This window comes from Scomber japonicus, chromosome 20, assembly GCF_027409825.1.
Source record: "Scomber japonicus isolate fScoJap1 chromosome 20, fScoJap1.pri, whole genome shotgun sequence".
NCBI classification, from domain to species: Eukaryota; Metazoa; Chordata; class Actinopteri; order Scombriformes; family Scombridae; genus Scomber; species Scomber japonicus.
The window spans coordinates 27,849,123-27,869,679 of NC_070597.1; the positions used below are offsets into that span (position 1 = coordinate 27,849,123).

Here is a 20,557-nt window from a genome sequence, read left to right on the forward strand (position 1 = left end):
TCATTGAACTCTCCAGAGCAACTCATTCTTTCACAAATGTATGAAAATGCAGACTACATGGCTAATGCTTGATTTCATACACCTGAGGCAATAGGTCTGAATAAAACATGTGAATTCAATGATTAAGAGGTGTATCTTAATACTTTTGTCGATAAAATATGTCAATAGTCCAAAGTGATCCATAGATTTATGGCATGACTTTGCATTTCTGTCTCAGCTACCAATGAAGAAAACGGTAGGGAAAGATTCAATATATAAAATCAAATCAGCTTGATGACGACTAGATAATATTTCTGATCTAAATTATTCAATAATCCAAATTGACTTATTCCATTGTCAAGTTAAATGAAAAGTTTGTTCATGACAAAGCAATGAAGGCGTGCTGCACTTTATGTTTTAAAAAATGTTTATGAAATGTTTGAGTTTATAAAAATTCTGTGAAATTGTAATACAGTTCTAATTCATTGAGAGGAAAAAAACACCTAATTTACTATTTTCATATGAATTTATGTGTGCTTTACATTCATAATGTTTGAACTACTGTGATATATATTCCCATTTTTATTATTTTAAAATTGACCTGTTTGACTGACCCATTTAGATGATTTTCTAAGGCACTCAATCCAATCAATTCTGCTCTCTGTCTCATTAGCTGTTTTTCATTCAAATTCAAAATTACTTTATTTATCCCAGAGGGGAAATTCAATTAGTCTGTTAGCTCTTCTGTAAATTATTGAAGAATTAGGCAGCCTGATGGCTGTAGGAGCGAAGGATCTTTTAAATCTCTCCGTCCTGCAACGGAGAGAGAGGAGCCGTCCACTGCTGTTTTTTTGGTCCATAAAGCTGGCCTCGTTTTTGAGTATGTTGGGTTGGATGGTGTTGAATGAGCCTGAAAAATCAAAGAACATGATTCTCACATAAGCACCAGTTTCTTCCAGATGAGCAAGGGCATGGTGAATCATGTAGAGGACAGCATCATTCACTCCAATGTGTTGTTTGTATGCAAACTGCAGGGGGTCGAGTTTTTCTTTGACCTCAACTGTCAGTAGGCGTAGAATCAGCCGCTCCAAGGTCTTCATGATGTGAGAAGTGAGGGAAATGTTTCACAGTGCCTGCACTCGCCCCAACTGTGGTTGAATATCTTGTGGAGAGGTTGACACAGTTGGGTAGCACAGTCTTTGAGCAGTCTTGGACACGCAACATCTGGGCCAGCAGCCTTCCCAGTACCCTAACCCCATCTCTGTGACAGAGATGGGGTGATGGGGGTGGATGCTGCATTGGAGATGTACACATGTTGAAGAGGAGGAGAAGGAGAAGGAGGAGGAGAAGAAGCAGCATTGGAATTGGGTGAGGCCACTGTATTGAATCTGTTGAAGAACTGGTTGAGTTCATCAGCTCTTTCCACATCACCCACCACTGGCTGTCTTTTCTTGTTGTAACCAGAGATGGTGTTGATTCCTCTCCACATTTCACGGATGTTGCTGTGCTGTAGATTCCTCTCCAATTTATTTTTGTATTCCACCTTTGTCACCTTTAAGGCTGATTTATACTCCTGCGTCGGAACGATGGCGTACCTAAGGTTTACCTACTCAGAGCTCTCTGCGTCGACGCGGACCCCTACGCCGTAGCTTGATGTGCACCTCCAAAAAAGGGCTGTGATTGGTCCGGTCAAAGCGTCAGTTCCTCCGGCAGTTGCTTTATTTATTAATAATGAACAAAAGGTATGTGTTTTCTGTTATTAGAGCACATAGCGCAATGGTACATGCTACTGTGACCGGAAGATAAACAAGGATACAGATAGAGACTCCTCTGAAACCACACACACACACACACACATACAATCACACCTCCAAGCAACACGTTCCCTCGACGCAGAACTTCGAAAGGACAACGACGGCGTCGCTCCGACGCACAAGTACAGTATAAATCAGTCTTTAGTCTCTTCTTCAACTTATATTGTACTTGTTTGAGCCATGCTTGTCACCATCTCTAAAAGCTGCCTTTATATCACTAGTAACTACCACCAAGCATTAATGCTGGACATGGTAGCTGCCAAAATTAAATTTTTTTGGGGCGTCATCAGATTCTCTTTTTATCATTCAAATTCTGAAATACAGAAAAAATATTCAGATGTGGCAACTCTCACTCTTCTAAATCTTCCTCTAAGTGTCTAAGTAACATATGGACAGAGGATGATACAATTATCTGGTAAAGGCGTGAACCTAGATGACATAAGCATCTTGGAGAACTTACCACAGTTCCTCTGTGGATCTAGGATTCTCAGTTACTTCTGTCCCTTCATATACTGAATATTATTCCCATCACTATTCAACTAAAAAAAAATTTGAGTCACAGAACCTTATACAATATTTCAATACACTTGATTTGCCCAGCTTGTTATTAAGAAGAGAAAATGAGCCCCAATTCATCTGGCTGAACTAAGGCAAGCTGCTGAGTCTATGAACAAACAAAAATCATGAGGTGTTGATGGTTCCAGAACTTTTGGTGGCTGTTTGGCCCCATTCTTCTACAATCTATTACTCCCTTTATACTGGTACTTTTCATAGGAATACAGTAACAGCCCCTGCAGCTTGTGCATTGTGGATGGAGAAATACTGTCTATGCTTGTACATTTAAACCAGACTGAGTGTATGGTATGTTGCCTTCAAAACCCCCACCAAACAGACTTCCTCAAAATAAGAATGAAAAAGAAAAGTCACAAAGCCATACAAACTAGCTTTAGTTGTCATCTTGTTCTTGTTCATTATGTAATTATTGAATGTTAAATTAAATAATCACAACTACTGAATTGTCTTCCTTAAGTGACCCTGAAATGTCAGTTGTGATGGGAGTCTGACCGATTGACTGATCAGACAATTTTGGTGGTCAATTTTGGGCTTATTGCCGATACTTTTAAATCCAAATTACAAGAAAAATCATTGTAGAAATTCCAAATATGGCTCTGGTGTCATTTGGAGGTAGTGTTGCTGTTACAACAGGTCCGTTTTGGCTTTGGGACATCCTGCCCAGTGCACATTTCCATTGCAGTTCCATGAAGAATACATTTATACAATCATCATCAACAACTAGAACATGTTGTCAGCATAATTAGAAGCCAGAATCCATGTTGTAAGCAGTTATAGTTCAGGCTATTGACCATTCCCCTGTCCTTTGATCAACTAATCATCTTCAATCCAGACTTCACAATGTATGTACAGTATGTGTACAAACATATTCTGAATATCTACACCATTGGTCTATAGATTCATATGAACCAAAATTACCTCACTAGGTGTCTATTTGACTTAATTGCTAAAAATATTAAACATTGAAAAACCATGACAAAATACTTACATTTATTTATGCATTTATGTTTGCTTATTAGGGTTATAATCTGGAAGGGTTCATTATATCACAGTGAAATAAATCATAACTTATTCAGTCTATTGTGAGAATAGGTATAGGTATAGAATTGGTACAGTAGTGAATCAATATACAGTAAGTCAAAATGGAAACAATGTAATGGGATGAATGTTGTGGCAGTCTAAAAAGTGTTGGTAATGTCAAAATCAGATATTTTAAAATTGCTATGTTGTCATTCCCTTTCATATTTACAAGTGCTGATTGGTTGATTTTGTCACAATGAACAATATGGAGACCAGGTTTGTCTGGTAATTTGTGACTAATAATTTTACTTATTCCAGTTTTCTATTTCAGTAATGAGCAAAAAAGTGCAAATTACTGCTTGTGGCTATATTTATTTCTTATTTTTTACTTTTTTTTACGTAAAATCAGTGACCTGAAAGCTATTGGTGCTTATTTTATGGAATCATTAGATGTGCTGTGTAGCTGCCCACAACATGTGTACACAACTAGAGCCCAATCGATGTATTGGTCAGCCAATATTACCTGCCGATATTAACCAATCACAGATATATCACTATCAGTGAATATGTTGTCTGATATGTGCCGATTTCTTTTTTTATTCATAGCATAGAATGATATTTAAATTCCCAATTAAGTGTGCTGTTTCAGTGCACTGATGTTATTTTATACAATACATTTTAATGTGTAATTGTTAGATCATGGCCTCCATTACATATCTTCGTCACAAGTGTTTGATGACTACATTTGAGGGATCATTGCAAAAAATGTGTGTTTATGTATAGCCCACCAACATATCGATATCAGAATTGTTTTACTCCCTACTATTAGTGTACTGGCATTAGCCCCAAAAATCCAGTATCAGTTGGGCCCTGTATATATAACATGTTACACAAGGTAATCATTTTTAGGAGTTCAGACACTCTTCAATGTGGAGCACAGAAACTATTTTAGCGCTTCTAATATACTGTGTGTTTCGTAATACATGACCTATATTGTGGCTCATAGGTGTATCCCACTTGAGGCATGCAGTCAAAACGGGGCTGTGGACTGAGAGACCAGGGGGACCAGGTGGCCAGTAAAGAGAGGGAGTCGAAGGAGCTTCAGGCTTTAAGGATTCATGAACTAGAGAATTCCCTCAAAAAGGCCAAAGAGGAGTGCCTCACCCTCAGGTACCATGTCTACGTTCACCTCACATCAGAATATGAACAGTAAATGTGAACTGAAAAGTTCACATTTACTGTTCACCAATTGTTTGCCAATACAAGGGTTAGTCTCTGACTTCATACAAAATTGATGTTACCAACAAATAAATGACATGTGCTTAACTGGAGTGCATCTAAATTATACATTTATATTCAAATTACTTTCTAAATTCAGTTGCAGAAATCTTAATTGTCTGTCACATGATAATGTTTGGTTTGTTGTAAGGGTTTGAGGTAACATTGATATTTCACTATCACTTACTCATTTGTTTATATTTTTCAGTTAAACAATTCACTCCTTAGTATATAAAACATCAAAAATGAATAATAGTGAATCACAATTTGCAAGAGCACAAGGCAATATAAACAAATTCTGTTTTTTGACATTCCAAAACCCAAAGATTATCTGTTGTATTTAAAACAGAGCAAAGTGACAAATTATCAAATTTAGAAAAAATATTTTTGCCAAATAAAAACTAGATTGATTATGAAAATAGTGATTCATGTTCTGCCGGTGAACCAATCTATACATTGTTTCAGAACTAGTTTGCTTTAAACATGTCCTCAGTCATGCATTCTCTATTTGCTAAGGCCTCTGATTAATTATATACTTGTGTCCATGGTTTATGTCTGTGAGATTGCTGTCTTTGGTTGGGTACTGTTTTTTTCTGGCCTTCTATGTTTTTCTTTTATCTACATTTTTTCTTTGACTTACAACATGGCATCTAAGATGGTACCATGGGGTACTGCCTCTGTGTTGTGCTCTCTGGTCCTTTTTCTACTTTTGTTATTTGTGTTTTCTCACTGATCTTCGCACACCCAGTAAATCTTTCAGATAGTCTTGACAAAGGAGCAGTGACTCATTTGGCTTGAGAGAAGTGTTCTGGAGTGAGAAGCGCACCCATATACCATATGAAAGGATGTCTATTGCTCTGTTCCCTCTGCAGTTTTGGGAATCTCTCTGACCACTGTCTGGTTCTTCTTCTCCCAAGTTACAGCATAAACTAAAATGTGCAAAACCTGTGGTGAAGACTGTGAGGGGATGGTCCAACGAGTTGAAAGCCTACTTTGACAGTACAAATTGGAGTGTTTTTTAGGCTGCATCTATAGACCTGGATGAACTCATTGTTTATGAGCTTTTGTGAGGATATGTCTGTATGGAGTTAGATTTGTTTCATAATGTTGTGTGTGTGCAGATCGACAATTTGTGTGCAAATGTGTAATCTGTAAATATAAACACCTTCCACAAATACAAAAAAAAGATTTGTATACTCACAAAAATATTTTGCAAATATAAAACGGATCTGCAAATACACAAACAAATTCCACAAATATAAAAAATGCATTAAATTAATTTTGTGAACTCAGTTTTTATTTGTGAATCGAAAAAACATTTGTGGATCTCAGTTCTACGCTTGTGGATTTGCTTTTTACACACACAGAGTTTTGAAACAAACTTTCCGCCGGTCCGAATGAAAATCCACTCGTATCACTCGGCTATTTTCGGATAGCAAGTGATCGTCTACTGGTGACGTCATTTCCGCATATCAAAGTAAGAGCACGCAGTCTTTCTATGAGCTTTTTAAAATGTTTATCAGCGATAAGTGACGTGCATTCATGGTTTCATGTTAATGTCATACAGTGATTATTAGTGTATGTTTATTTGTTCTATGTATATTATCTAGCACACACTTTCATATACATTTCTGTTTGAGTATGAAAGGCACCAGGATGCTTGTGGGCAATGTTCAGACAATTTTTATCGTTAAACAATAATAATAAATAAATAAATAAACACAGCTATTCATAAAACAGAATGAATACAAATGCAAAATATATTATCATTATTATTATTATTTTCATTATTGTTTAACGATAAAAATTGTCTTTTAAATGCTGTGCTGAAAATGTCTAAATCTTAAACCCCATAATTTTCTACTGATTACACTAGTATTGAAAGGTTGTGAAGAGATGTCTGGATGTCAGTCACCAGCATCTTCTACAGGGGCCCTCTTTACAGGTTGGATTGTTATGACTTCTGGTCTATTTACAATGCATCTTAATCATATTTGCAATGTATAAAATCCTGCACCCTGTTCGTTCTCCCAGCCCGCAACATGAATGCTTACACATAGACATTAGAACTACATTAGTAAGAGTACACTACTAATAAGATGAAGTGCGTTGTGACTTTTACCCATCTGAAAGAATACATGAAAAATATAAAGGATGAGGTGGCTGATAACTGCTTACTGAAGAAGCAGCCAAGCCACTGCTTTAGAGAGCTGAACGTTGCCCACAAGCATCCTGGTGCCTTTCATACTCAAACAGAAATGTATATGAAAGTGTGTGCTAGATAATATACATAGAACAAATAAACATACACTAATAATCACTGTATGACTTTAACATGAAACCATGAATGCACGTCACTTATCGCTGATAAACATTTTAAAAAGCTCATAGAAAGACTGCGTGCTCTTACTTTGATATGCGGAAATGACGTCACCAGTAGACGATCACTTGCTATCCGAAAATAGCCGAGTGATACGAGTGGATTTTCGTTCGGACCGGCGGAAAGTTTGTTTCAAAACTCTGTGTGTGTAAAAAGCAAATCCACAAGCGTAGAACTGAGATCCACAAATGTTTTTTCGATTCACAAATAAAAACTGAGTTCACAAAATTAATTTAATGCATTTTTTATATTTGTGGAATTTGTTTGTGTATTTGCAGATCCGTTTTATATTTGCAAAATATTTTTGTGAGTATACAAATCTTTTTTTTGTATTTGTGGAAGGTGTTTATATTTACAGATTACACATTTACATATGTCTGCCACCTAAAACTTTCGGTACCTTCAACAATATCAAGCCCTGTTTTACAGCAAAACCTAGGCAGTATTGTTGAGACTAGTGTTGACTCATATGAAATACAACACAGACCCCGTGCTGGACCTCTTGGAATTGCCTATTGGGCAGGTTACTAAATAATGCAGTCAACGTGGGACTGTACTGCATTCAGTAACACGTCAACTCCCCACACAAGGGCCCCCTTTTTGGACTTCAGCTCGGCATTCAACAACATAATCCCAGAAGTCTAAACTCACCCAGCTCACTTTACCTGCTTCCACCTATGTGGATCACCAACTTCCTGACAGACAGGAAACAGTAGATGAGGCTGGGAAAATCACATCCAGCACCCGGACAGTCTGCATTTTACACCCCTCAGGGATTTGTCCTCTCCCCACTGCTTTTCTTCCTCTACACCAATGACTACACTGTACTGAACAGTAGCTATGGAGATCTTCAGGAAAAAAGCTTTCTCAGGAAGTACAATCTGCCTCAGGAGTTGCTCATACAGTTCTACACTGCTGTCAAGGAGTCTGTTCTCTGCACATACAGTATGTCACTGTCTGGTTTGGGTCTGCCACCAATCAGGACTGGAACAACGGAGAGTCGGGTTTTCACATAAAATCATTGGTGCTGACGTGCCTATTATCCAGGGTCTATACACATCCAAAGTCAGGAAACAAGCAGGAAAATCAGTGCAACTGCTTCCACTCTGAACATAACCTGTTGAGGCGGCTGTGGTTCAGGAGGTTGAGTGGAACTAATGTGACTTGTAGTGTAAAAGCGCTTTGAACGGTTGGAAGACTGTCCATTTACCATTCTGTTAAACAATTAAATCAGTCATCCATCACTGTCATATATAGGCCTTCTGCATATTTAAGCAGGCTGTATGTGCTGTGCACAAATGTGAGCACATGCATACTGTACATAACCACTTATATAATACAGGGTGTCCACAAAGTCTCTTTACAATTAAAAAAAATAATTACAAAAGCAATTGATGTTAATCAGATTTGTTCTATGTACTCAGTGGTTATCAAAGTTTTTAATCACATTGCATGTGTGGTGCACCACCACTTTGGGGACTGCATGTTTGTGGGTTCCTAAACATTTCCAGACCGGTCTATTGGAAGGGATGGCCCAATTCCCTGGCCACCTCGTTCACCAGATGTCACTCCCCTGGACTTCTTTCTATGGGGTTATGTTCAAGATATTGTGTATCGAACAAAGATATGGGACATCAACGACCTGAAGCAAAAGATAGCTGATGCCATTGCCACCATTGATGAGGCTATGCTACAGCGAACATGGCAAGAAATCGAGTACCGTCTTGATGTGCTTCGTGCAACTAATGGTGCCCATATGGAAGTGTATTAAATGAGGCAAAAAACTTCAATATCTACTCCTCATTTTGTGATAATTTCCACAGATTGGTCTATTCATTTTCTTTTGTAATAAATGTGTTAAATTGTAAAGAGACTTTATGGACACCCTGTATTATATAAACTAACTTAATTTAGAGAAGACACAAGTTCACAGTCTTTGGTAATGACCCTGTTGGTACAGACATGGCTGAAATGATTGATACCCTTCCACCTCCTTTTAAAACACTGCATGTTCTATGTATTGTGTTGAAACTGACAGAAGCTTATTTGAATACATACATTACATTGACTATAACTGAAACTTTGCTTTTGATTTACAACTTATTATAATATATTGTTTAATACAAAAAGCAAATGTAATGACATGGCCAAAAAAAGTTAAAAACTAGATATTTTGTTGCATAGCCTTTGGAGGCAATAACTGAAGTCAAGCACTTTCTATAACGTCTCTCCACTTCTCCACTGGTAGTTTGGCCCACTCTTCTAGGGTAAACTGCTCTTATGTATGATGTTTGCCATCCCCTAACTGTAAGTTTCAGCTCTTTCCTTGAGGGCTTTATGTTTTCTTCTGTAAATATAGGGTTGGTGTGATTCACCAAAAAACTAGGGCTGCTCAATTAATCGAAATTTGATCGTGATTACGATTTAGGAGCCAAACGATCTCAAAACTATTAAAATCGAGGGGAAACGATTTTTAATAATGATGAGATAGCACTTAATAACAAAGGTTTTATTTTGAAAAGTTCAGACCGGAAGCTGCTGCAGCACCGTTTGTTTGACAGAAGCTGAAACACATAGCGAAATGCTGCACATTTTCTGCTGTGTGTTGCGTTAAGCGACAGATAAAAGGCTGCTGCTGGGAGAGAAAATAAATTAAGCCGAATGGACAAGAAATGTTCAAGAAATGCAGCATGTTTCTAAAATCGTTTAATAATCGTGATTTCAATTTTGACCCAAATAATCGTCATTATGATTTTTTCCATAATCGAGCAGCCCTACCAAAGACCTCAGTTTGTTTCATCTGTTCAAAGCATATCCTCCCAGAAGGACTGTGGCTTGTCAACATGCATTTTGGCAAAGTTCAGTCTGGCTTTTTTGTGTCACCCTCTTAGGTATCTTTGGTTCAAGCTTTTTGGAGATGGTCTTGTAACCTTTATGTTGACCATGCTTGGCTATTACCTTTTTTCTTATGTTGTCAGACCACTCTCTAGTTTTCCTTCTGTTTTCCGGGTTCAATGTGATACACAAATCAGCAGAGTGAGCGATTTTCTCCTTTTAAACTGGCTGCATGAGTGAGATTAAAAACACACAGTCTGTTTAAGGTATCACATTAAAATCAAGTATTTCATAAAACCTCTAAGGAAACCAGTAGTTTTGTCCAGGCTATTTTAGAAAAAGTAATGACAACTAATTATGTTTTGTTCAGATACACTGTAAAAATTAGATGTTTATGGAAACTCTAAATTTCAAGTAAACTTGCTGCGCTAGATTTTTTTAAAATTTTGAGGCCAATTCAATCTCCTAAATTATGAAGACAATCACCTATAGTTATGCCAACTATATATGCTCTGCTCAGATAATTTATCCAAACTTAAAAAAGTGTCATGGCAACTAATTATCTTTTGTAAATGCACTGTACTAGTTCTAGTCTTTTTGACCACTCAAAGCACAAAATGTTCAGTTTTTATCTAATCTGAGAGGGGTGTTGATTTATTTTAATGGTAATTGTGTGGCTGTTGAGCATTAGTTTTATCTAGGTCGACCTTAAAAATTAGCAGATGAGTATATGTTATCAATATACACAACTTTACATGTTAATCGAACTACTTGTGGCCAATTAGAGAGGGCTGTAATTGGTGTAAGTACAATTTTGAGTATATTAAAAAATCATAGTATCACACTAACGGTTAAAAGTTTTAGAACACCCCAATTTTCCCAGTCCAATAAATAGCTTGAACTGGTACAGAGGTAAATGGTGAACTGGTTAAAAAAAAAGGCAAGGTTACCCAAAACTGAAAATTATACAAAAATGTAGATCTTTCCTACAGAGAAATTGCAAAGAAAGTCAAGGTGTCAGTGAGTACAGTTTCACTCAGAAACTGGGGGAAACTCTGAAAGTAAGACGTCTGGCAGACCCAGAGCCACAACAGTGTCAGAAGTTTCTGAGAGTCAACAGCTTGTGTGATAGGCAGCTCACAGGACAACAGCTTCAATCACAGCTTCATAGTGGTCGTAGTAAGCAAGTCTCAGTTTCAACTGTGAAGAGAAGACTTCAAGTTGCAGGTTTGACAGGTCGAGTTGCAGCAAGAAAGCCATTGCTAAGAATTTTTAAGCGTTTTTGTATAATTTTCAGTTTTGGCCAACCTTACCTTTTTTTAAAACCTCTGGCAGTTCACCACTTTCCTTTGCACCAGTTCAAGCTATTCATTGGCCTTGAACTGCTGAGTTTCAATATAAAACTGGAAAAATTGGGGTGTTCTAAAACTTTTGACTGGTAGTGTACATATATATAAATAGTATATGATATAAATGTATATAAAAAGTGTGGAAGAGTTGAGCATTGAAGTCTCAAAGAAATATTAATGATATTTATGACATGGCACTAGTTTGAACTTTTGAACTCTTAAAAGATTGAGCCAAGTTCCAGAAGAACATATTTCCTCACCTGTGGTCTTATTTACGCAGGTTTTGAAATATCTGTCGAGGATATCTGCCTCCAGCCCAATACAATGGAGGCCTGTGGATTATCAAGATATTGTATCTGGAAAGACAAATTGCTGTTGAAATGTTTAAATGTCATTGTTCAGTGATGCGAGCACCACAAACTAAAATCCAGTCACCTCCATTGTTTTGAAGCAGAGGCAAAAATGTTAAGACAGATAACTCACAGTTTGGTGAAATAAAAACAAAAATATCTGACTTGAAAGATACTAGTACAAAATATGTTATTATCACATATAAAACATAAAAAAAAAAAAAACATGTGAAAAAACTTTTTTTTTTGTTATTTGGTTGAACAGAACCTTTAAGTAATTTTAATTGATCCATTAGTGGTGTGTGATACACAATGTTAATCACTGTTAGAGCACAACAAGTGCATGAGGTGGTTTTATTTTTAAATAGACATTTCATTATCAGTATATGCTGTAAGGTCACCTATAAATAACATGAAATGCTGAAGATACTGTATGCTTGAGATTATTTAGAAATAGTGTCTCCATTATATGCTGTAGTTTGTCAACCACAGGGCACTGACAGTTCATTTCCTGCCCACTGGTCTCAATTCATTACCAAATTTATGAGATATTTATGAAAGTGTTTTTGATGCATTTTAAAAGTTGGTCCTTTAAGACACACGGCTTACGTAATGCCATCATAATCAATTAATTATTTTGTAATGCCTTTTTCAGGAAAAACTACCAGCAGCTGAAGGAAGCTTTCCAGTTCAACTTGGCTATCCTGGATGAACGAGACAGAGAGCTGGAGAGATATGATGTCATTATTGACAAAGCTCTGAGTGTGGATTACCACAGGTACAACAATTTTAATTCATGGAGTGTATAATTAATTCTGAATAAGAAATATACAGAAAAATGATCACAAATTACTAACACTGAAATACTGCTGTGATTTGAAGGCAGGAGGAGCTGAGTTGGCTGCGTATACAGGTTGCCATGCTGGAGGAGAAAAGAGCTAGAGGGGCTGAGGAGAGGCTGGAGGAGCTCAGTATCAGTCAGCACAATGCTGCTCAACACAAGCTGCAGCTGGACAAGCTCAGATGGTGAGTCTGGATGGGACACTGAGGATAAGGGAACAGACAAGGAAATTGATGTTAATGCACATTCTGAATAGTGGTGTTTTACTTGCAGAGATTGCTAATAAAGTCAGCGACTCCTGTCAACCTACAGACCCCGGATGTTGATAACATGCCACCATGGACTCGGAGGGCACTAACGTATCATAACAAAATATTGGTGAAATTAACTAGTTTCGCGGCAGATAATGCGTTATATAGAGGCTGCGCTTCGGTGCCCCGTTTACTCGCATTATACGTATATATGAATGACTCCAAATGACACCAAATTTGTCTGGGTGAGTAAATGATCATATTTTATGCTAGAAATAAGGTCCAGGTTGTAAAAAACGGTAGTTATCCTTTAACTGTGTGAAGAGCTGCTGAGAGCTCTATTTGTCTCAAAGCTCTCTGCATGTATTGTGACAACTGAGCTGCTGCAAACCAGGCGCAAGGCTCCCCAACCAGATGACATCCCAGCAAAGGTGCTTAGTCCCTGTGCCATGGAACTCTCTCTTCCTCTCTCTTAATGTTCTCTTCTATGAGTCTTCGAGGACCCTCAACAGTTCCCACCCTATGGAAAGCATTCACCATCATCCTTGGCAAAAGAAATCCCGACCTTCAGTACTCAATCACTACTGGCTGACGATGCTGCATTTGGAAGTTTGTGAGTTTTCATGAAGCATTGTTGTTAAAAACAACTTGACTCCACATCATCAGATCTTTCCCAAATTTCACCTGGTTGACTGTCCTGGTCTAAGAGACATGCACAGGCCAACCACGTTTTAAGGCCTATACTTTGGTCAGCTAAGTTGTATGACCTTGATAATGCTTAATAGTGAAGCGTTTGATTTTTCATCAAAAGCTGTAGCTACGGTGACACATTATTCACCAAGTAACACAAAGCTGTTTTAAAGGACTTACGATGCTTGAAAATCAACTAACTGAAATGAAAGAAACTACTGCAATTCCTTACTGGTAGGTCTCTCCGTCAACCTCTGCAGATGATCCAGGACACGGTGGTGGCATGTGTTCAACCAGCCCTCTGTCACACCACTGTTCATATCCCTTCACTGCCTTCCAGTTGCTGCTCACATGAAATACAAAAATGAGACACAAAACAACATCTAAAACAACAAAACAACACTGTGCTCTGACAATGAAAAGTGCATGGTACAACCACCACACCATGGCCTCAAGTCACTAGCCAGACTTTTCTCTTCTTTAGGTCCCTGATAGTGGAAGGAGTTACCAAACTCCATTTGGTCTGCAGAGTCCCTCTCATTTTTTAAAAAAAAGATTAAGACCCAGCTCTTCTAAATACATTGCAGTTCTACCTGCAGCACAAGTCTCCAAGAAACATGCAGCTTTCAAGGATGTCAAGGAAGCTCTTTACTAAAGAGGAATACAGTTCAGGCTCCTTTACCCTGCGCATCTACAAGTGACCTATGAAGGGGAAACGTTGACGTTTGTGACACCAGTGGATGGCGAGGATTTTTACTCCCAACGGGTAAAGAGGAGCATCAACACCAGCATCCACCTGCCTCCGGACGAGAAGACCTGGAGGAGTGATGCAGCATTGGATAAAGTGGCCAAAGCCTGCCTAACATTTATGGACAGTTGAAGCCTTAGTGTCCCCTTTCATTTCAGTGGACTATTTAAGTCTCATTTATGCACATAGCGACTTGAACATATCGCAGTTTAGAAATATATAATAGTATAAGAGTTTTCCCTTTTATTGTGTTATGCTCAGAGGCTCTTGAAAGCAAAGAGCTTAGTTGGGAGTATTCAGATAGGGGATGTGTTCTGCATGCTGCCAGTGTGGCAGAAGGGGGTTTTGTTGGGGTGAAATGGGAAGACTGGACCATTTTTCTTTTGAATTGTGATCTTTTGAGATTTCATCATGTTGTTTCAAGGACGTTTTATTTTATTGAAAGGGGCATGAAACCTATTTTGGGTGCTCAAGGAAACATAAAGATTACCTGTCCCTATACATTGTGGGGCTAATAGTTCTATGGCTTGTATTAGGTTAGTATCATGGAATGTTAAAGGGCTTAATGGTCCAGTTAAAAGGGGTAAAATATTCTCTCATCTCAAAAATCTAAAAACTGACATTGCATTCCTTCAAGCAATGCATTTGCGTAATTCAGACCATTTACAGTTGAAGAAACAATGGGTGGGACAAATATTTCATTCTAGCTTTAATACCAAAGCAAGACGTACAGCAATAATTTTACATAAAATAATCTAGTTTACTTATGATAAATGTATATCTGATCCACAAGGTCGACACCTGTTCTATTTGTGAATATATATGCCCCTAACTGGGATGATGCAGGATTTGTGTAAAGGGTTGTCTGTCAGCTACCTGACTCTAAAACTAACCTGTTGATCTTACATGGATAGATCCAACCCTAAAGTGTGCACTTTCTCTAAAATGGCCAGTAAATTCTCTCAATTTTTCGACCATGTGGCATGTATGGACCCATGGCAATATTTGAATCCCCACAATAAAATGTTTTCCTTGTTTTCCAATGTACATCATACATATTCAAGAATTGATGATATCAATATTTATGTTGATAAAAAACTCTTAAATGCCCTTGAAAATGTTGAATATTCTGCTATTGTGGAATCAGACCATGGCCCCGTAGTTATGGATCTATCTTTTAATCACAATTACACTGGTCGCCCTCAATGGCGTTTTAACACCACACTGCTGTCAGACAACAGTTTCTGCCACTTAATTGCTAAATCCATTGATACTTTTTTAGAGGCTAATACAACTCTTAAAGCTTTTCTTAGGGGAGAAATTATATCTTACTCTTCTTATCGCAACAAAGAAGAAAAAAGAAGAAACAAAAAGTAAGTACTCCATTTCTCCAAATCCATCTCTTTATAAAGAGAGAATAACACTACAAACACAACAAAACTTTATCTCACTCTCTGAAACGACTTATTAAGAGATCCCGATGAGTACTTTACGAGGAAGGTGAGAAAGCGGGACAGCTCTTAGCGCATAAACTAAAATCTAGGACAGCATCACAAATATCACAAATTGAGGACTCAACAGGTAATATTACCACAGCCCCCCAAAAAATAAATTACATCTTTAATAAATATATTATTTTGATTTATATAGTTCAGAATCATTGAAAGACACATCATTATTTCATAAATTATTTAAAAATTTAGAAGTGTCTACTTTAACTAGAGGCCAAAAGGACCATTTAGACCGACCATTAACACTTGGGGAAATAATCTCTGCTATTTCTGCCATGCAAAATGGAAAATCCCCAGGGCCGGTTGGCTTCCCCATCGATTTCTACAAAAAATGTTCTCATCAGTTGGACCCCCTACTATTGAATATGTTTCATTACTCACTGTCAGAAGGTAAACTGCCTGACTCCCTTTCTGAAGCATCTATAACACTCTTACTGATGCCAGGAAGGGATGTTTCTACATGCGGTTCATATCGACCAGTGTCACTTTTAAATAATTATTATTGTATCCTAATTACGTAACGCTGTTACATGTATTCCGTTACTCCCCAAACCTGGTTATTAATATAACTCAATGATTATATCAATAGATTCTGCCAACATGGAGAGGATTAAAACCAGTTGGGAAAAGGAACTTTGGACTGAAATTTCAGAGGACTTGTGGACTGAGGCTCTGAACAGAGTGAACAGCAGCACCTCATGTGCAAGTCTTGGATTAATTCAATTTAAGTTGGTGAATCGCCTACATTGGAGTGGAGCAAAGATATCTTCCTTTTATCCAAATGTAGATAACAGGTGTCTTAGATGTCATGTTGATGTCACAGACTTAACACATATGTTCTGGTTGTGCCATAAGCTGACAGGATTTTGGTCTACTGTATTTGATGTACTGTCTGAAATCTTTTGAGTCGTTCTAGAACCTTGTGCATCCATAGCTATATTTGGTGTACCAAATGAGGGAGTGAAGATGACCAAAAGCCAACTCAATATCACAGCATTTGTTTCCTTAGCATTTGAAGACTCCATTGGAAATCAAGCATACCACCTAGCGCAGGACAGTGGCTTAAGGATGTAATGTTATTTTTACCTAGAGAAGATTAAATTGTAAATGTAAGTCTGTTGAACCCCTAGGTCAAGGCCTTTTATAATACCACTTATAATGTATTGATATTGACGTGCATCTCCACATATCATCCTTATGCTCTGAGGTCATTCCTCTCTCACGTAATTGTCTTTTTGTGTCCCTGATCGTTATTAGTATTACTTTATTGACTTACAGTCATGTACAATTGTTGATTTGGGTCCAGTTGGGGTGGGGTTCTTTCTGTGTTAAATGAAAAAAGTCTCATATAACTTGGCTCACTGACCTTGGTGTGTATTTCCCTTTTCTCAATAAAAAGAGATTTGACCAAAAAAAAAGAAAAAAAAAACCCAGCCCTTTTGCAAACTCTTCACCACCTGATGGACGAAAAGAAAAAAAAATAAAAATATTCATCATCCTCTTCTTTGCATTTTATGTTCTGCCTCAGTCCACTTCCCATTAGCGCCTATGTCTTATTAGACCTTTTAATTCTATGGCTATTATTAATGTTCTCTCCTAGCAATTAGATCATTGCTTGTGTTGGGTTAACTCTTGTGTACGTAGCTGTGCATGAAAAGCATCTGTCAAATGAAATTGAAATGCGACAACATTGTAATTTGGTTGTACTTGTAGAGATTGATTACAGGTGGATGTCTGGGTTTGAATAATTGGGCAAAGCTTACTATGAGTGTTAGGCCTCTGAAAAAAGATGTAGCATTCAGATGTGATTTTAAATTTACAATACAAAAGCACATGGAGGAGTATGAGAGGATCAAATGGGATTTGCAATGTATACTACAGAGCTGATACTACAGAGACAGGTGAACATACACATGTGTTGCCTGATAGAGCGCAGTTCTAAAACATGTTCTCTCACTGAAGGTCTGAAACTCTTTTTGTCTGATGTCTGTATATAATGCATGAGTCATATTGTTGATATTTATTGTTCACTGTTATGACCTTTTCTCACTCTCACATGTGTGTGTGTGTGTGTGTGTGTGTGCGTGTGTGTGTATATATGTGTATATATATATACACATACATATACATATACACACATATGACACACTGTACAACAAATTGGGTTACTGCCGCACATGCAACAGCTATGTCTCAAAGAAACTCTACACAGTAATGTGCTCTACCACTTGTGTTACAGCCCTTCTCAGTTGACTCTCTACAGCGCAAGACTGAAATAACTGCTAGAGCAGCCAGACGTTCATAGAGGATCAGACCTTTAAGATGAACTCAGACAAAAGAGCACTCTATCTCTAACTCTGACTGATATCTATTACACTGAACTGACTGGCTTTGTATGTCCAAGTACTGTATGTCCGAGTGTGTGTCCCAAATATCTGTTTGTCAAGTGAGATGAGCAGGTGCTATTACTGAATGATAAGAGGAACCTTGTAAGTTAGTGTTGGCTTTGAGAAGGGAATCCGCTATTTATCGGACACTCATCAAACAACAAGTCACGGGTTCTTCAACCAAAAAATGAAAAAAAAACAAAAAAAACAAAGAGGGAATATGTATTAATGTATATATATTAATGTTCAATTTTAGTGTCTTTTTAGAGGAATATTATAGTTACACAGTGTCAACTGAGAGTCAAACAATGGATTTAAATCTTTATTTCCAAAAACCATATTGTCGTAATGGTACAGTCCTGACCTGCCAAGGGACAACGGGTGAAAACTAGCTATTCTAGTTAAATCCGGTGCATTTACATTTTAATTGAAATGTTCATGAATGTACACTGTCCCTTTTTAAATAAACAAACAGACAAATAAATAAATTAGTACTAGTTTTGGTTTCAAAATTAGTTTCTATTCGTTTTGGAATATGGATTTTGGCAGCTGGGAAATGTATTCAGAAATAAAATTGTTGGCAAATTGAAGATGGTATCTATAGTCAACTTCTAGTTAGAAAACAAGTGAAAGTGCTGTAGGTTTAGTGTCACGCCTGTGGCAGTGCAGGCGTAACTCTGTTGGGTTTACCTTCACTCCATTCACCTATGGGACTGAAATGTTCTGTACTACTATGTAAAGAACATTTTGTTTGTGTATTGCTAGCTATATCTCGTGGTAAATGTAATATTATTAAATTCTACACACAAGATTTGCAATCACTAGGGGTGTAACAGATTTGATCGGAAAATCGGTTTTGATTTAAACCATGCGAGTGAATCGGCACACGGACCCCTGAATCGGTCTAAACGAAGCATGAACCGACCGATGGTCTGATCACAAAGTTATGAATCGTTTTGTTGCTGATGTGCTGCTGAAAGCTTGGTTTGCTCCCTGTCTGCATCTCTCACTTTCTCCCATAAAAGTCTTGCGATACTCTTCACAGTCACGTCAGGTAGAGCTGTTTTTGCGAGGGGAAAAATGTCAGACACCGACATTATTCACAACCGCACCGTTGAGCTAAGTATATACATGTATATTCAAGAGTGTAAAGTTGCACTAAAGTACACCGGTAGTACAACAAATCTCAACACTCACTTGGTGAGATGCCATGTGCTAGCTCTGCTAGCATAAGACAGACATACTAGACTTCTTCCAGCCAAAATTCAGCCACAACTCGGCTAGAGCTAAGATAATAACGGCTTCAATAGCCCGGTTCATTGTTGACTATAGTGTGTCGTGGAGAATGAGGGCTTTCAGGACATGATAGAAACTTGTTTAGTTGTTTCTTTGGCTCTAATTTGTGCCAATAGTGAACTTCATTATTGTTTGTTTTTCATTGTCATAGAGGCTTTGTAGAGTTCATACAGTGCAATATGTTTCACTAATAAACATGACATGTTTCTGAATTCACATGTCAAAAGTAACAAATATACTTGTTCTTTAGTCTTTCATAAATCTATTTGAAGGCAAGCAATGCCACATTTATAGTATTAACGTATTAACTTATGTTCATTTATAATGTAAAATTATTGTCAACTTTAAACAAGGAACTATCAGATTGTATTATACCCCCATCAAACTGAATCGTACTGTATCGAATCGTATTGTATCAAAATCCTACTGAATCAAATTGAACTGAATCGTTCCATTTTAAAGTGTTCGTTCATGTATTGTATTGCACCCCATGTATCGAGATACTAGTGAATCGTCATATATTGGAGAGATGCACACCCCTAGTAATCACCCTCCTCTGGCAAACAGGAGATGACACCAGCTGTTGACAGCGAGCTCAGACAGCAGGAAGATTAATTCAACTTGAAAATGGATGAGATGTGTACTGTGGTGCTGTCCTTTGATCTCAAGGTGAAGGAATGATTGCAATAAGCAGTGTCTTCCCACTTTTATAACCAAATGTTTATTATCATTTGTTGCTGCATTGGTGTGCGTCTGTCCTTGTCCAGAGGAAGCTGCTGTCAAAAGAAACTGGCTCATTGCCAGGCTCAGTTCCAAGCAACAGAGGCTCTAAGGCTGCGCTCACACTGCAGGCAAATCTGATTCAAATCTGATTCCTTCTCAAATCCGATTTTTAGGCCTGACTGTCCACACTGTTTTTAGCAGGTGTCCAAATCGGATTTGGCTATGTTCAAGCTGGGCCACATTAATGACCAATCTGACAGGTTGCTGTGGCAACGTCGTCGGAGTAGAGGCGTCATCTATAGTGTTTTGTGTGATGTCATATAATTGCGACAGCAACAACAAACCCTTGAGCTTGGCTTGAACCGAGCCATCTCCCCAAAGATTAAAAATTTGGTTTCGTCCTCTGTCCAAGGACTGATGTTTTCAATGTCCTCCATTGCCTCCATTGCCTCCATTGATATCAGCTAGCAACAACAACTTGATAAGCGTGAGTGAGTCTTGTGTCGCAGAGAGTGATGTAGCGTAGAGACGT

General features: G+C 37.8%; 1 protein-coding gene across 1 annotated transcript in view; it reads left to right on the forward strand.

Moving 5' to 3' along the window:
- The first annotated feature begins 4,410 nt into the window (after positions 1-4,410).
- The window catches only part of ccdc57 (coiled-coil domain containing 57), a 46,621-nt gene continuing 30,474 nt past the window's right edge, over positions 4,411-20,557 (forward strand). Inside the window, 9 exon segments of the mRNA XM_053341143.1 lie at positions 4,411-4,556; positions 12,234-12,356; positions 12,461-12,604; positions 13,065-13,101; positions 13,183-13,279; positions 14,059-14,235; positions 14,370-14,461; positions 19,870-19,971; positions 20,070-20,153. Of these exon segments, the coding sequence (XP_053197118.1) occupies positions 4,411-4,556; positions 12,234-12,356; positions 12,461-12,604; positions 13,065-13,101; positions 13,183-13,279; positions 14,059-14,235; positions 14,370-14,461; positions 19,870-19,971; positions 20,070-20,153 (1,002 nt within the window).